Source organism: Hemibagrus wyckioides, linkage group LG03 (assembly GCF_019097595.1).
Source record: "Hemibagrus wyckioides isolate EC202008001 linkage group LG03, SWU_Hwy_1.0, whole genome shotgun sequence".
NCBI lineage: Eukaryota > Metazoa > Chordata > Actinopteri > Siluriformes > Bagridae > Hemibagrus > Hemibagrus wyckioides.
In genome coordinates, this window is record NC_080712.1 from 33,037,679 (window position 1) to 33,052,636 (window position 14,958).

Here is a 14,958-nt window from a genome sequence, read left to right on the forward strand (position 1 = left end):
TGATAATGATGATGATAATGCTAACAACAACAACAACAACAACAATAATAATAATAATAATAATAATAATAATAATAATAATAATTAGCTTTTTTCTGTTTGGAAATAGCACCTCTGTACGCCATTTATCTTTTAGAGTATAATGGAATGTGGGCGTGGCTTCATCTATTCCGGCTTCGAAGAAGCGGGCCTTAACAACTGAGTGACGTGCCGTCTGTCCAATCAGCGAGCGGCAGATTCGCACTGACGGTCATTCCGGAAGTGGTATTTAGTAACTATCAGGAGCTGAAATGGCGTAGCTCGTCTCTGTCACTGAGGGACAGCGGGCCCGGGTAAAGCTGGGAAAACCCTGACCATGAACCGCGCAGAAATGGACTTTAATTCATGTCCTTCATCAACCCTCTGAGAAACTAGTCAAGAAGACGCGCGGTACGATGCTTTTGTCCGTTTTCTTCACACACACACTGCATGCTCTTTGTTTATCTGCTTGGACGTGTATGAACACTGTGTGTGTGTGTGTGAGTGTGTGTGAGTGTGTGTGAGTATGTGTGAGTGTGTGTGTTAATTACACACCGCAATAATTCGGTTTTTCACACCTTCATTAAGTTGTAGTGATTCTTTTTCTATCATGTCCTCATACATTCCTGCAGACTACGTCATTTATGATTTCCCATAAAAATAAAGGCTTTATCTGAAATCTGAAAAAAAGAAAGAAAGAGAGAAATTGTTTTCTTCCTATTCTCAAGGACATCTCAGGTCAGATGACAAGGGTCTGGGATTTGAACCCACAACCTTCTGTCCCCTTCACACCTTAATGCACCCTGCATAGTCTTACAGGCAGTGATGGAATTTGAACCCACACCCTTGATGAAGGTCTGCAGGAATGTAAAGCTTCTTAAAGGAAACCTCACATTTCCACAAGGTTTCCTCACCCTGATGGTAGTGCAGCAACCTCGAGATGTTTGTTGGGTTTTATGGCTTTTGCATTCACACAACAAACATAAAAAAACGGAAGTTTGGATCACCGGAAATGTAAACATCTGACCAAATCTACACGCTTGAGCTCTGTAATCTGTGTTAGTCATTATGGTCCGTATTTTCAGCTTCAGGTTTAAAGTGCAACTGATTTATCATCCAGTTTGTGTTATTTAATTCAGTGAACAACAGACTTGTATTTTTATTTTCCATTTCTAGTTACATTTAAGCTTGTGGAAGGCTGCAGAACAAGCTCCTGTTCTCACTTATGTTATAGCAGCTATAAACAGTCGTTCCCTCACCAGCCTTTTATTTCACGTTTTTTCTTTCGCTTGTGATTAAAAAGACAACAAAATGCCACTGCTTGTCGACTTGCTAAGAAACCGCACATCAATTATACACTCAAATCTGTGTATGTGGAGTATCCATTGTGGAACTCCCTGTGAGTGACCTGGTGCATTAATATAAGCAGTAGCACTAATGTCAAAGCAGCTGTTATAAAAATCCAGAAGAGTCCATCCAGAATATAACAGCCCTGCTTGGAAAAGTTTTGGTGTGTGCGTTTGATTTTAACAAACTGTTTTGTCCCTTTAGACAGCATCCTGTTGCCTGCTGAGATCATGCATGAGTACAAGACTCTGGAGAAAGAGATAGCAGGTGAGTTGGAGGTACAGAATATCTTCTGGTCTGATTAACAACACGGTTTGGCGTCATTTCAGCTTGTGTTATTTATTACTGTGCAGATGACAAGTGGGTCAGCGGCATGCTGAAGCCTGTCCTGCGACCGCGTCCTTCAGATCTGCTCAGCATCACGCCCGGGTAGCGGTTCATGCTCCATCCATCCATCCATCCAGGATGACGTCATGGGTGGAGTCCAGCCTGCTTTTATTTCCTCTTTCTTCATCTGAGTTTTGAGTTTTTTCCCCCCTTTGTTTACTTCATTCCTTTTTTTTTCGTATCCTGTCAGCTATAAATTTAAATACACCATGACGGTCCTCGCTGATGAGGTTTTCGAATCAGATCCTTTAGTTTCTACCACTTCTAAAGCTAGCTTTACCTAGATAAAAGGTGTTCACACTTATACAGTATCGTAAAATAATAATAGATGGTCAAAGCTCCTCAGAGTGACCTACAGTATGTCCGGGAAATGTGTTAATGAGGGTTACGTTAAAGGAAGGATGAAGGCGTGTTGAATAGTTCATGCAGCGGCTCATTGCGGCGTTGAAATCCTGCCATGTCAGTGTTCACTTGTTGGCTGTGTTTACCTGCAAAGATTTTCTCCAATCCGAAAGAAATTTGTTTCCAATTCTTCTGTTTACATCAAGTGGAGCGTGTTGGCAGTCTTCATCTCTTTTAATCCTGCTGCCCGAGCTTTAAATGATCCGGTCTCGCAACATAATCTAAACGGGTGGTGAGGAGAAGAAGAGTTCACGAGCTCAGTGAATGTCACTCGGCTCTTCATATTTGCCTGAGATTTCGCTAGCTTGAGTTGAAAATGCACAAAAGATACGTCAGTGTAGCGTCATCTTCTAATGTAAACATTTACGAGTGATAACTCAGAAGAAATGTAGGTTTTATCATACTTTTTGCCCTTAAATTTGGATAATTGAGCTCTTAGTCAGATTATGGAAATTCATTTATAGCATATGATGGAAAGGTTCAGTCCCACAGGTTTATTTACATTTATTACATTTACTTTTCCCCCCAAGGAGGTTGAGAGGTGTGTGTGTGTGTGTGTTCCTTAACATGTTTGACCTGTAGTGATGATGGGATGAATCAAACGAAGGTTTCCTAAAAGCATTGTTAAATGGTAGAGCGAGCATCACATTAAACTCTCTCTCTCTTGGCCAGTCATGAACAAACATTACAGTGCTTTTAGGAAACTAAATTGGTGTAGTTTGAGCGTAAATGGCGTCTACGGACGGGGGATACGTGCAATACGTCCGTTTTTTCCGTGTCCTTTTTCAAGATAAACGTGTATATTGTACAAACAAGTGACGAGTTGATCGTGCGACAAACAACAAAATCACCAATGTCTTCCATTAAGTGATGTATAGTTTCATCCGCTTGTTTCGGTAGCGGGATCTGTCGTGCCGATGTTCTATGTGGCCATGCATGAGCGGACTTGATGCTTGCAGAGTAGATGTAGTGAAAATCCAATATATTAACTTTAACGCATATTAGCTAATAGTGGAGCAGGTGGCGGTTAGGCTCGTTAGCGCCGTGTAGCTTTGAGAATAGTGAGCTTTGGAGAAAATCTTTTTGTGTGTGTGTTGTCTTCTGATCTTTAGATAGTCATCTAATCTGATCATTTTCTTCAGATCACTTTCCTGAAACAAAAAACGAACAAAAATGTTATCTATTTGTGTTGAAAAAAATATATAAACCCCCCAATAACCTTATATTTTTGATCTATTATTAATCTTTGGGTTTATATTCAAGATAAAATCTGTGCCTCCAGACCACAAATCTCACAGTTTCTGTGACTGATATAATCTTGTTCTCAACGTTGCTAGCTAGCATAGAACAACCCGACTAGCTAACTAGGTTGCATCGGCGCTCGTCAGCGCTGTAAGTTAGGACAAAATACGTGAAAAAAGAAAAGTTTTTAGTTTCGAGTGACACTAAGGTAGCGTCATCACTCTGACGCAGTTACAGATGCATCAGAGAGTTAGCTTGGCTAGCTTTAACGTAGCAGACATCCTAGATTTCAGTTGACGCATAGCTAGCCAATCAGAATATGGTGATGTAGATAGTTAAATACCTCAATCGCTGGAATGCAAAAGTCTATTTTTTCGATTCCATTGACAAATATGCAAGCCATACTGCGCATTATGTTAGGTATTTTTCACGAGGGTCGATCCGTGCCAAAAAAAGCCAAAATTCGCATTCTGTTGTCATCTTCATTTCAAGCCTACGTCTAAGCGCTTGCTACACAGCTTCACTCCATGTGTAACAGATCTAGACAAAGATCTGGACAGTAACTATCTGTTGAGGGCGCACACGAGATGTTTTCTGTCAATTAATGAGCTAACTAGTTAGCTGAATATGTTAGCATAGATCTCGTTTAGCTAACACATTTTACCTTCCATTACAACCTCGGACTGGGCAGCACACTGGAGTAATTACTTCATTTTTTGGCACGGATAGACTCTCATCATTTAGAAGCAATAATTCTATTATGCATGAAAACTCTAGTGCCAGAATTTGTGGAATGATCTGTAGCATATTTCTAGCCGTAGTGTGTGTGTGTTATTCATGTTTACTCCTAAAGCGTACTGGATTTCCAGTGTGTTCGTTAAAGAAAAGAAAGAAGAAGGAAAAAAACACCAAAAAACGCTGTACGGGAACGTGAGCACTGAAACCCCGGTAGAGGGAAAAGAAAACCTTCTATTCTTTATGCACAATGCATGATTTCTATTACTACATGAGCAGAAAACACTAAACAGAGATGACACTGGAGTCGGAAAACAACAGGTGACGCTTTCTTTCATACACTGACACATCACTTGGTCAGCGAGCCTGTACGTGTTTCTCTGTGGGAATGTTGGGGGGGGGGGGAGTAAATTAGCTACTGCATGGTAGAAGTGGGTACCACGTGTCGTGCTGCATGCAATAATTAAGCTTTGTTCAGAGAAAATATAATGCAAGAATGTGAAGACAAGCGAGTGGGCTGATTGATGTGTTTTCCCCTCAGTTTAGTTTAAAAAAACCCTGTTATATATCTGGACACACAATCTCACTCACTTTGATATAACCTGATCTGTATGGAACTTTACTTATTTTCATTTTTAAAATAGTCAGGACCTTGTACAACCCTTGACATGATGACGATGCGAGTAACATTGAAGATGATCGGAATAGTCATGTCAATGGAAAGAAACGGTTTCTGGGCCAAGCTCAATGCTGATTGGTTGCCCAGTATTTTCTAACAACCAATCAGCACGCAGTTTTAAACGGATCCCAGGAGGAGTGCGACACTGAACCCGGGATCTTAAAAAAAAAAAAAAAAAAAAACCAGTTCAAATATTATTTCCAACTCAGATATCTATGTCCAGGGTTAATATTGTTTTTTACTCCATAATGTTTTTTTTGTTTGTTTTTTTTAAATGTTTGTCACAGGATGGAAACACTGTACAGTACGTGTGGTTAAATCTATGCACTACAGATGCGCTAAGCATGCTAAAGATAAACCTCTGGCTTTTGTACAATTAAAAAAAAATAATAATAAAAAAATCTGTATAAGACATTTAGCAATAAAAAACAGCATGGTGCCAATCTTAAACCAGCGTCTTTTCTTTTTTGAATGTTGTCACAAAAGCAATGAATGGAAATGGTTAAATCTTGGCCAAGACAATTGTGAGAATAATAATAGTAATAATATTCGTAATAATAGTAAGTGCTTCCTCTTTTTATTAGGGAAAGATGTGACCTCCAAACATACACTCGTTCTCTACTAGCCCACACTATCCAAGCTCACGGTTAAAGTACATCAGTTCATGAATCTGTGTGAAAAGAAATGAGAGGAAATCAGTTGTCAGCATCTTCTCCTGTGCTGAAGGCCAGGCGGATTTGATGAACATTCATTCAGTGTGACTTCTGTTTTAAATCCTTCCTCTGATTAGAAGTGCAAGATTTATTCAAGATCATTGAACGCACCCCTAACGTTAATGTGTTTTAAAGCTCTTTCCTTTCAAGACTCCAGATAACTTTAAACTTGACAAGAAGTGTTCCTGTGTCTGTCTGTCCATCACCAAAAGCACCTACATTGGGCATGTGTGCAGTGACCACCACATTCCCCAGATTTTGAGGCTTTAAGTCTACGCCTCAGTACCTCAGACCCTTGTGGAGTCCATACCTCAATGCCTCAGAGCTGTTTAGGCTTTGACTGTAGGGGAGCTCAAGTAGTTAAGGCTCTGGGTAGTTGACTGGAAAATCAGGGTTCAAGCCCCAGCACTGCCAAACTGCCACAGCTGGGCTCTTGAGCAAGGCCCCCAATCAACCCTGCTCCAGGGGCGCTGCATCATCGCTGACCCTGCGCTCTGACCCCTAACCCTCCAAGGACAGGATATGCGAAGGAAGAATTTCACTGTGCAGTAAATGTGATAAATAAAAACAACATGTTATATGAACAATATGAATATTTTATTCAATCTGACGAATGTACAGGAAATTATTTTTAGGAAAATATCTACACAAACATGAACACAAAGTTACAGGAGTATAATGAACAAGAGTCTGAGAGGCTAATCGGAGACTGTGGAGGACAGAGGAAGATGGCTGTGTCCCAGCCTGCTGTCGTCCAACATGTCTTTCAGAAGTTCTACGTGCTTCAGCTGGGCTTCCAGGTCCTGTTTTATCTGCATAGACAAAGCCGTACGAGATGTTCACAGAGTGCAACTTTTACATTCACTTTCATCAGAAAACGCTGTGAGCTTCTGCTATCTACCGAAAGATAAAGTCTCAGAACCTCACCTCGTTGATTCTTCTTCCCAGCAGCCTGTGTTCAAAGCTGAGTTTGGAAGCTTTCACAATGATGCAGCTTTTCAGCATGTAGCTGAGGGAAAAACAACAAACAGAGAGCATAGTCCTAATTGGTTAAGCGGGTGACCTTTTCCTGTCAGACTTCTGAGCAATATGAGTTTAAAAATGGCTATAAAAAATAACAAAAGCTTCTCTAATAAATTTATTAGGAGTAGTAAGCTAGCTCGTTTAAGTGACTATCAACGGAGACTATAATTCAATCTGTTTAGCAATACTCACCAGCTGATGGCTTCTTTCAGCAGCAGGAAGAGGCCTCTCAGAGAGGACAAGTGATGGGGCGTGGAACAGAGCACGAGACCGACAAACCGACGACAACCGGAACATTCCAGGGCTTTGTAAGTGCTGGAACAGAACAAATCAATTAAACAATCAACTGAATTAGAAATCAAGGCTGTGAGATGTATCGCCTGCTGAATATGTCTTTGCAATATAAAGCTGTAATGAGCGCACTAAGCCCTCCCTAGCTAATCATCGTGAAACGAGGGGTGCGTACCACAAAACTGCTCTAACACAAGGTCATTTTTGTCCTTAAGAAATATAATTAAATATGATTAAGCAACAGAGCACTTGACATTGTGTGTTCACTTTGAAACAAACAGTTCACTGCATTTCTCATCACAGTAAACTAGCTATCATCATGGCACCTGTTAGTGGGTGGGATATATTAAGTGAACATTTAGTCCTCAAAGTTGATGTGTTAGAAGCAGGAAAAATGGACAAGCGTAAGGATTTGAGCTTTGAGTTTGATGAAGGGCCAAATTGTGATGGCGGATAGACCACTGGATCAGAGCATCTCCAAAACTGCAGCTCTTGTGGGGTGTTCCCGGTCTGCAGTGGTCAGTATCTATCAAAAGTGGTCCAAGGAAGGAACAGTGGTGAACCGGCGACAGGGTCATGGGCGGTCAAGGCTCATTGATGGACGTGGGGAGAGAAGGCTGGCCCGTGTGATCCGATCCAACAGACGAGTTACTGTTGCTCAAACTGCTGGAGTTCATTTAATGCAGATTCTGATAGAAAGGGGTCAGAATACACAGTGCAGGACAGGTCAGGGCTGTTTTGGCAGCAAAAAGGGGGACCAACACAATATTAGGCAGGTGGTCATTATGTCATGTCTGATCTGTGTATGTTTATATATAACTATTTTTACGACATAAAAAATAGTCCCACAACAAAATGGCTTTTTGTAGACATTGTTCATTCAAAAATAAAATATTTTTAAAATCAGACCAGATTACATAGTCTTGTACAACCATGCACAAGAATCATATTTGAGGTGTGGGTTATAGAGTTAGTGTCATTTTTTAGTGCAATCATGACTCTGGGTTTCTGCAGCTTTTTGTGCACAGAAACTAGAGTCCAAATGATGCCATTATATACTATACTGCCAAGTGTTTTGGGACACCTACCTTTACATGCACATGAATATTAATGACATCCCATTCTTAACCTGTAGGGTTTAATATGGAGTTGTCCCGCCCTTTGCCGCTATAACAGCTTTAAATCTTCTGGGAAGGCTTTCCACAAGGTTTAGGAGTGTGTTTATGGGAATTTTTGACAATTCATCTAGAAGCACATTGGTCACTCCTGAGAACACGTCCCCTCTGCTCCACAGCTCCTCGGCCATGAAAACCCATTCCATGAAGCTCTCTACGCACTGTTCTTGAGCTAATCTGAAGGCCACACGAAGTTCAGAGGTTTGTTGTTACTGACTTAGGTTTGGTGATTTCTGCACACTGTGTTCCTCAGCATGTGCTTACCCCGCTCTGTGATTTTACCTGGTCTACCACTTCGTCTCTGAATTGCTGTTGTTCCCAATTGCTTCCACTTTGTTATAATACTATTAACAGTTGAGCATGGAGTATTTAGCAGTGAGGAAATTTCAGGAATGGACTTGGTGGAAACCTATCACGGTACCACGCTTGAACTCACTGAGCTCCTGAGAGCGACCCATTCTCTCACAAATGTTTGCAGAAGCAGTCTGCATGCATAGGTGCTGGATTTTATACACCTGTGGCCATGGAAGTGATTGGAACACCTAAATTCAGTGATCTGGAGGGGTGTGCCAAAACAGTGTATCTGTAGTGTGCAGCTACTTACCAGAATTTAAAAGGGCCCTCTTTACTCATCTCAAGCTTCCCTCTTATTCTAACATCCTTGCTGATTTCTGCAGATGAAGCATATTAACATTAAGAAACACACCATCCAGCAATAACCACACAGAGAATACAATGGGATGCACACAGTACATCTGTTTACATTATCTTTTTATCTTCAAAAAGAATAATTTTTTTTTACTTACTGAGACAGATAATGGCCTTGAGACTCTTGACCTCTCCGCAGGCTCCTAAAGAGTCCCCCAGCACCTGGTTACACTTCGCATTAGCGCAATGAAACACCGAGCACTTCTCATACTCCACCCCGGGCTCTGCAGTGTCCTCCATGTCCCTCAGCTGGGTGGAGATCATGCTGCTCTGGCTGCTGCTGTCACACGGCTCGCAAACACTCACTAAATATTTCCCTTGTGACATCTTTCCACACGACAAGCTCTGTCCCTTCCTCGCGAACTTCTAATTCACGTTGAATCTGTTTCAGAACACACACACACGCCTTCTACGAGGCTTGAATCCCGTTCGACAAAACGAAGTGCACTACATAGTGTGCATCCGCCGTTTACTTCACACCCTACCTACTACACCCGTTTGAGATTCGGCCACTCGTATTTACACGACGGACCAATGGTAGCGCGAGGAAGCTGTCAGTAAGCGCGTTGCATGACGTAACAAGCAAGCCAACCAATCAAATCGGAGCGTGGCAGAATTTGAAATTTTCCAACAAATCGAGCGCCAGTTGGCTCGCGCGTCGGTCCAGTCGCGTCTGCGGACAAAGAAACACAAAACGACGGTTTGAATAAAGTTGTACGTTTGTTTTACTCGGAAACTTCTTCCAGTTCGGTGTGAAGATGGATTTAGACTCCATGAAATATGCAGAAATGAGGCAGCTCGCGAAGAGCGTGGGTTTAAAAGCCAACATGAAGGTGAGATGGTTAATTTACTCGTTTAATGGAGAGTAACGGCTCCGGTTAGCAACGGTAGCTAACGCTGTTCTGTGAAAAAATGTCCTAGGTTTTTTAGTCAGCTTTATCATGTAATGAGCCTGGTGATATTATTTATATTGATCCCTAACAACATCCAGGACTGTAGGTTTTGCATGATGTCAAACAAAACCTGACACAAAATACCTGAACGAGTTTTAAAATCCTGGCACGAGACCATCTTTTAGTGCAATATAATTGAATACACTATTTAACCGTACATTTTCCCAGAACAGCATTAAAACTGGCCTTCTGTAGTTTGTTCACAAAGCTCCTAAAGATACAGATATTGGTATTTAATAAAGTGCACCTTTGTGGATAAGAGAACACTGTTTATAGAATATTTTGATTGGATAATGGATGACAATGAAATGTTGCTCTACTGTGCTTATATTCTCAGGCTGATAAGATGCTGGTGGCTCTGAAGCAGCATTTCGCACAGCAAGAGAGCTTGGAGAATGTAAGTGCGTCCATTTCATTAGATATCAATAAGATATTTAGGTAAGGGTTTCAAGGCTCAGTGCACTGTTGAGAACTTGCATTACCCTACATGAATGAGTCGTTCCTCATCTGCAAATGCATCCTATTTTCCTCTCCAGGGAATCGAGGCCACCTCAGATGACCCGCAATTCCCAGAGCAGGCAGGAGTCGAGCCTGAACCAGCAAACGACACTCTGGTGACCACACGCCGCATAAAGAAACAGCAGGGCAAGAGGAAGTACTCTGGAGACGGCGCTGATCTGAATCCCAAACCGGAAGAGAGTCCAGTTCAGGTGAGTGTGAGAGGCTTGCAGGGTCACAGCTTCGTTGGTGAAGAAGACTTTTTTTTAAAAAAAAAAAAAAACGTTTGTTTACAGGATGACTCAAAGCTGTCTGGAAAGGAGGAAGAGGAGGGTGGCGGTAAAAGGAGCTCCAAGAGGAGGAAGGTGTCCTCTGCTAAGGACACGGAGCCTCCAGCTCCTGAAGTGAAACCTGAGTCTGCTGCCGATGATGCTGTCGCTGAGGAGGGCCAGAAAGGTGTGTATGAAGCGGGGCAGAGGCAGAAAGCAGTGTATTGATTTTGACAATATTGTTTTATTTTTAAAACAAGAAAAAAAGGTGCATGGGCAGCTTTTTGGCTCCATAAACTATTAATCATTACAGGTGACGAGACAAAATTATTCCTTCGATCTGTAATTACATTTTATTATAAATATTTATGACTTTGACATTTTGCTAAGTTGATTCAATTTGGTGAATAACATTTTTTGTGTGTGTATTTTGTAAACTTTTTATACATTATAAAATATATATATTATGAAATCCTCACATTCATTTATTTATTTATTTGATTATTTATGTTAGACACAAAGGTGGTTAAGAAGCCTGCTGGAAAAATTCCCCGTCACAAAGATCTGATGAAGAAGAAAGCAGCTCTGAGGCCGACCACACCAAGTAACATCGCAATTTATTATTTACATTATTTATATGTGGTTCTGCACGTGTCAGGTGGAAAAAGTTCTACAACTGAGGGTGTTGTACCTGATCTAGATTTCAAGAAACTCCATGAGGCACATTTCAGCAAGATGGAGTCCATTGATTCGTATGTGCAGAGGAGGAACAAGCAGATGGAGGTGCTCCGGAACTCGGTGAAGGACCTGAAGGTTTGTTGTTCACTTTGTGCTCCTCATCTTGTTATGCAGTGTTAATGTAGCTACATTTGGATAAATAAGATGCAATGTGATGTTCTTTAACGAATAAGTTAACCATATTCTAAGAGAAACGTAACACTTTGCATGTTTTGATTGTTTATTATTGTTTAGTGAGTGTGCTGTTATTTCAGGATCAGTCAGAAAATGCCACCAAGAAAGCTGAGGACTCCAAGACTCATGCTGTAAGTGAAGTTTGTTTAAGTTTCTCAGCAAAACAAAACAAAAAAAAGTTCCTGGATTTTGAATCGTCTGTGTTTACATGCTTGTAGAAGCCGTCGGTCAGCCTTGCCTCCCTGTTTAGCCCGGGAGTGCCGGAAAAGAAAGCGGAGAAGCGCAGGGTTGCTCAGGCTCCGGCTGGCAAGCCGGCGATGAAGGACAGCGCCCCCTTCAAACCTTCCATCCTCTCAACCAACAGAATCAACGTCAGGTGAGGAACATGCCCTGAGCTCAGGGTTTATGGGTGTAGGCCTGAAACAATGAATCGATAATGAAAATCGTTGTCAATGAATGACATTGTTGATTAGTCGGCCGGCGCACATCACCACGCATCCAATGATAGCATTGTTCCAGGCGCACATGGGAAGAATGGCGGAGAGTAGTACAAGCACTTCGGATAAAAGTGTGCCACCCAAGTCCTCTAAGGCATGGGAGCATTTCATATTAAATTCCACGCCAAATGTTGTAACTTCCAAACTTTGCAAAGCGGAGCTTCAGTGACACGAAAACACGATGATGATGGACGAGCACATAAAATGGAAGCATAAGGGAATCGCAGATGAAGGCCAGCAAATTTAATGCAGGTTTGTCACGTGACATATGTGTGCTTAATGTGTTTGTCATTCACATACATGTTTTATTCCTAATTCCTTTTTCATTATTTGTGACAAATGTGTCACAAAACAAATGTTTGATCGTTGCACGGGCATCTTTTGCAGCCCCTCAGGCGTCTCGTGTTCAAATAATTTCAACTTTTCCAAGCAGTGCAGCTCATCAATGTCACTCACACAACATTGGACCAGTAAGAAGGCCCCAGAGGCGGGGCAAGCGTTTTAAGCTTTGTTTACAATAGCAGGTTGTCATGGCGATTTCATGGCACATCCTGAGACCTTGGTGTTCTGTACTGCACTTTTTAAAACCATTCCTAAACAGAGAGTCTTGCATTTGTAGACACAAACATGCCTTCTGTGTGAATGCTTTATCCTGTGTGAATGCTTTATCTGCAGGCTTACAGTGTCCGGTGTTTATTGTGTAAAGAGTGGTGCGTTGGTGCGTTACTCCTCATTCACAATGTAGATGATAAACAGTGGGAATAGTTGTAGTGCAAGACCATTAAGTACTGTCCAATTAAAACAGTTTGATCAAAATAAACAAACAATATTTCTTTTTAATCAGTATTTGTTACCAATTAAAATTAATGCAATGCAAAATTTCTGGAAGACTTAATGGATCATTACTTGGTAGCCTAGTAGTTCTGCCTCTTTAAGAAACAAAGAGTTTGTGGTTGAAGTTTTAAAAGTTCAAAAGTTTTCTGCTTAAAACCTGGAAAAAACAATGTGGTGGTGTAAAGCTTTATTTTTACGTTCCTATTTGTAACACATAATGTGTAAATATACTTTGAAATAAAAAGGTATTTAAAAATGTGGTGTTTCTGTCCAATTAATTGAAACAATAATCGACCGATTATGAAAATAATCATTAGTTACAACCCTATATGGGTGTTAGACGTGTTTATATGGTGTGCTGATGTAATGATGTGATGTGATCTTTAGGTTCTCCCAAACAACTATGGACAACGAGCACAAGCGCTCACTGGTGAAGACTCCGGCCCGCATGTCTCCCATACTTCCTCTCACGTCCACTCAGGGCGATTTCAGTAAGATGGAGTCCATCAATTCATGTGTGCAGATGGAGGTGCCCCAGAACTCGGTGAAGGACCTGAAGGTTTGTTGTTCACTTTGTGCTCCTCACCTTGTTATGCATTTTTAATGTAGCTACATTTGGATAAATAAGATACAAGTGTCTCAGCAAAACAAAAAAGTTCCTGGATTTTGAATCGTCTGTGTTTACATGCTTTCAGAAGCCGTCGGTCAGCCTCGCCTCACTTTTCAGCCCGGGAGTGCCAGAAAAGAAAGCGAAGCAGCGCAGGGTTGCTCAGGCTCCGGCTGGCAAGCCGGCGATGAAGGACAGCGCCCCCTTTAAACCTTCCATTCTCTCAAGCAACGGAATCAATGTCAGGTGAGGAACATGCCCTGAGCTCGGGGTTTATGGGTGTTAGATGTGTTTATATGGTGTGCTGATGTGATGTGATCTTTAGGTTCTCCCAAACAACTATGGACAACGAGCACAAGCGCTCTCTGGTGAAGACTCCAGCCCGCATGTCTCCCATACTTCCTCTCACGCCCACTCCGGGCAGGAAGTCTGAAGTGAACACAAACAAGAACATGGCTTCTGTCAACAAAACTCCAGGTCAGAACAGTACAGAAAAAAATAAATAAAAGAACAGTCATGGTGTACTGAAACAGCGTTGAAGTAAAGTGTCTGTGTGTTGTCTTTCTCAGGAGTTACTCCGTTCATCTTCAGGGGCACCTCGGGCACTCCCGCGACCAACAAGAAAAACATGTTCGATCTGAAAGCGAGTCTCTCTCGCCCACTCAGATACAAACCCCATAAAGGTGAGTTAGGAAATTATTGAGAAATGGTGAATACACTGCTGCCGAATATTTTACTCGCGTATCAGGTCCATGAAGACACGCTGTAGGTGACGCGATTACACTGGTTCCTGTTTATACCTCAGATTTCTGCTTTCTTTTCCACGTGTGTAGGAAAGCTGAAACCTTTCGGAGCGGCGCAGGAAAACGCCGTGCTGAACAAGTCTCAGACGCTTCCTTCTCACCAGAAAAACTACAAACAGCACCAAGTGCAGACTCGGTCAGTGGGACGCTGCTACTGAGAGAACATACACTAATAATAACATTCATTTAATGAGAAGGAAACTGAGCACTAAACAGTGCTTTACAGCATACATGTTCACAAACGCTCATGTCTGCTCTGCCCCACAGTTATTACACTTGAGTGCAAAAGTTAACACACCTGTAATAATGATGGAAATAGATTTGTCTTAACTAAGATATCATCCTTTCTCTTTTTAACAGTTTTAAATATCCTACAAAATGTCTCTCTAACTTTAAAGTCAAAGCATGAGTTACATTCCCTTGTTTGTAGATTGATTGTATTGTGTATTGTTGAGTGATGAGATTATTTCCCATCTGTTTTATTCACTGTAACAGAGACGAGCGGCGCGAGAAGCACAAGGATGACCGGAAGCAGAAGAAGGAGAAGATGCTCGGTGCCAGACGTGGACTGGCTATGGTGTAACATTCCTGCTTTCTTTCCTTTTTAAATTCGAGTTTCAGACTGTAACTGTGTGCACCTTTTTTCCAGCTTGTGTCTGTCTTTTATAAGTGTTCAAAGCCTGTTTTTCCCCCCATGTCCTCATTTTTAGTTTAAAAAAAAAACAAAAAAAACAAACTTTCCATCTATTTGTATATAGACGAGTCAGGATGAAATTTTCTTGTTGGAGAAAAACATTGTAGACTTTTATGTTCTGATTTTATTTGCTATTAAACAAATGCTGCTTCTTTTTTTTTTTTTTTTTTT

The 14,958-nt window shown here is 41.4% G+C and overlaps 2 protein-coding genes and 1 long non-coding RNA gene across 4 annotated transcripts; 2 read left to right on the forward strand and 1 right to left on the reverse strand.

Annotated features, from left to right (window-relative positions):
- Window positions 1-259: 259 nt before the first annotated feature.
- On the forward strand, window positions 260-5,002 carry LOC131350882 (uncharacterized). The gene is made up of 3 exons (XR_009204316.1): window positions 260-429; window positions 1,570-1,632; window positions 1,719-5,002. It is a non-coding gene; the product is annotated as an uncharacterized LOC131350882 (long non-coding RNA).
- Window positions 5,003-6,111: 1,109 nt separating this feature from the next.
- Window positions 6,112-9,179, reverse strand: oip5 (opa interacting protein 5). The gene is made up of 5 exons (XM_058385972.1): window positions 8,819-9,179; window positions 8,617-8,683; window positions 6,739-6,861; window positions 6,451-6,532; window positions 6,112-6,335 (listed from the first exon to the last, which is right to left on the reverse strand). Exons 1-5 carry the CDS (start codon window positions 9,045-9,047, stop codon window positions 6,222-6,224), a joined length of 615 nt encoding a protein of 204 aa, XP_058241955.1. The 5' UTR covers window positions 9,048-9,179; the 3' UTR covers window positions 6,112-6,221.
- A 180-nt stretch (window positions 9,180-9,359) lies between these two features.
- On the forward strand, window positions 9,360-14,942 carry nusap1 (nucleolar and spindle associated protein 1). Of its 2 annotated transcripts, none has more exons than XM_058386667.1 (14): window positions 9,360-9,553; window positions 10,011-10,070; window positions 10,210-10,383; window positions 10,468-10,627; window positions 10,955-11,044; window positions 11,141-11,253; window positions 11,433-11,483; window positions 11,571-11,728; window positions 13,071-13,242; window positions 13,382-13,536; window positions 13,616-13,767; window positions 13,860-13,973; window positions 14,124-14,229; window positions 14,589-14,942. In XM_058386667.1, the coding sequence occupies exons 1-14, from the start codon at window positions 9,479-9,481 to the stop codon at window positions 14,674-14,676; spliced, it is 1,668 nt and encodes a 555-aa protein (XP_058242650.1). In that variant the 5' UTR covers window positions 9,360-9,478; the 3' UTR covers window positions 14,677-14,942. The 2 variants fall into 2 exon arrangements, with proteins under 2 accessions (XP_058242650.1, XP_058242649.1); XM_058386666.1 differs by having other exon boundaries at window positions 9,361-9,553; window positions 13,379-13,536.
- Window positions 14,943-14,958: the final 16 nt, after the last annotated feature.

Excerpts from the sequence above, each read along its gene's own strand:
- oip5 (XM_058385972.1), bottom strand. The coding sequence starts at position 9,047 with ATGTCACAAGGGAAATATTTAGTGAGTGTTTGCGAGCCGTGTGACAGC. Across the intron at positions 8,684-8,818 it reads CAAGGCCATTATCTGTCTCA|AAATCAGCAAGGATGTTAGA; the intron begins GTAAGTAAAAAA and ends CTTCATCTGCAG. Across the intron at positions 6,533-6,738 it reads CTGAAAGAAGCCATCAGCTG|CTACATGCTGAAAAGCTGCA; the intron begins GTGAGTATTGCT and ends TTTTTCCCTCAG.
- nusap1 (XM_058386666.1), top strand. The coding sequence starts at position 9,479 with ATGGATTTAGACTCCATGAAATATGCAGAAATGAGGCAGCTCGCGAAG. Across the intron at positions 9,554-10,010 it reads GTTTAAAAGCCAACATGAAG|GCTGATAAGATGCTGGTGGC; the intron begins GTGAGATGGTTA and ends TTATATTCTCAG. Across the intron at positions 10,628-10,954 it reads CGCTGAGGAGGGCCAGAAAG|ACACAAAGGTGGTTAAGAAG; the intron begins GTGTGTATGAAG and ends TATTTATGTTAG.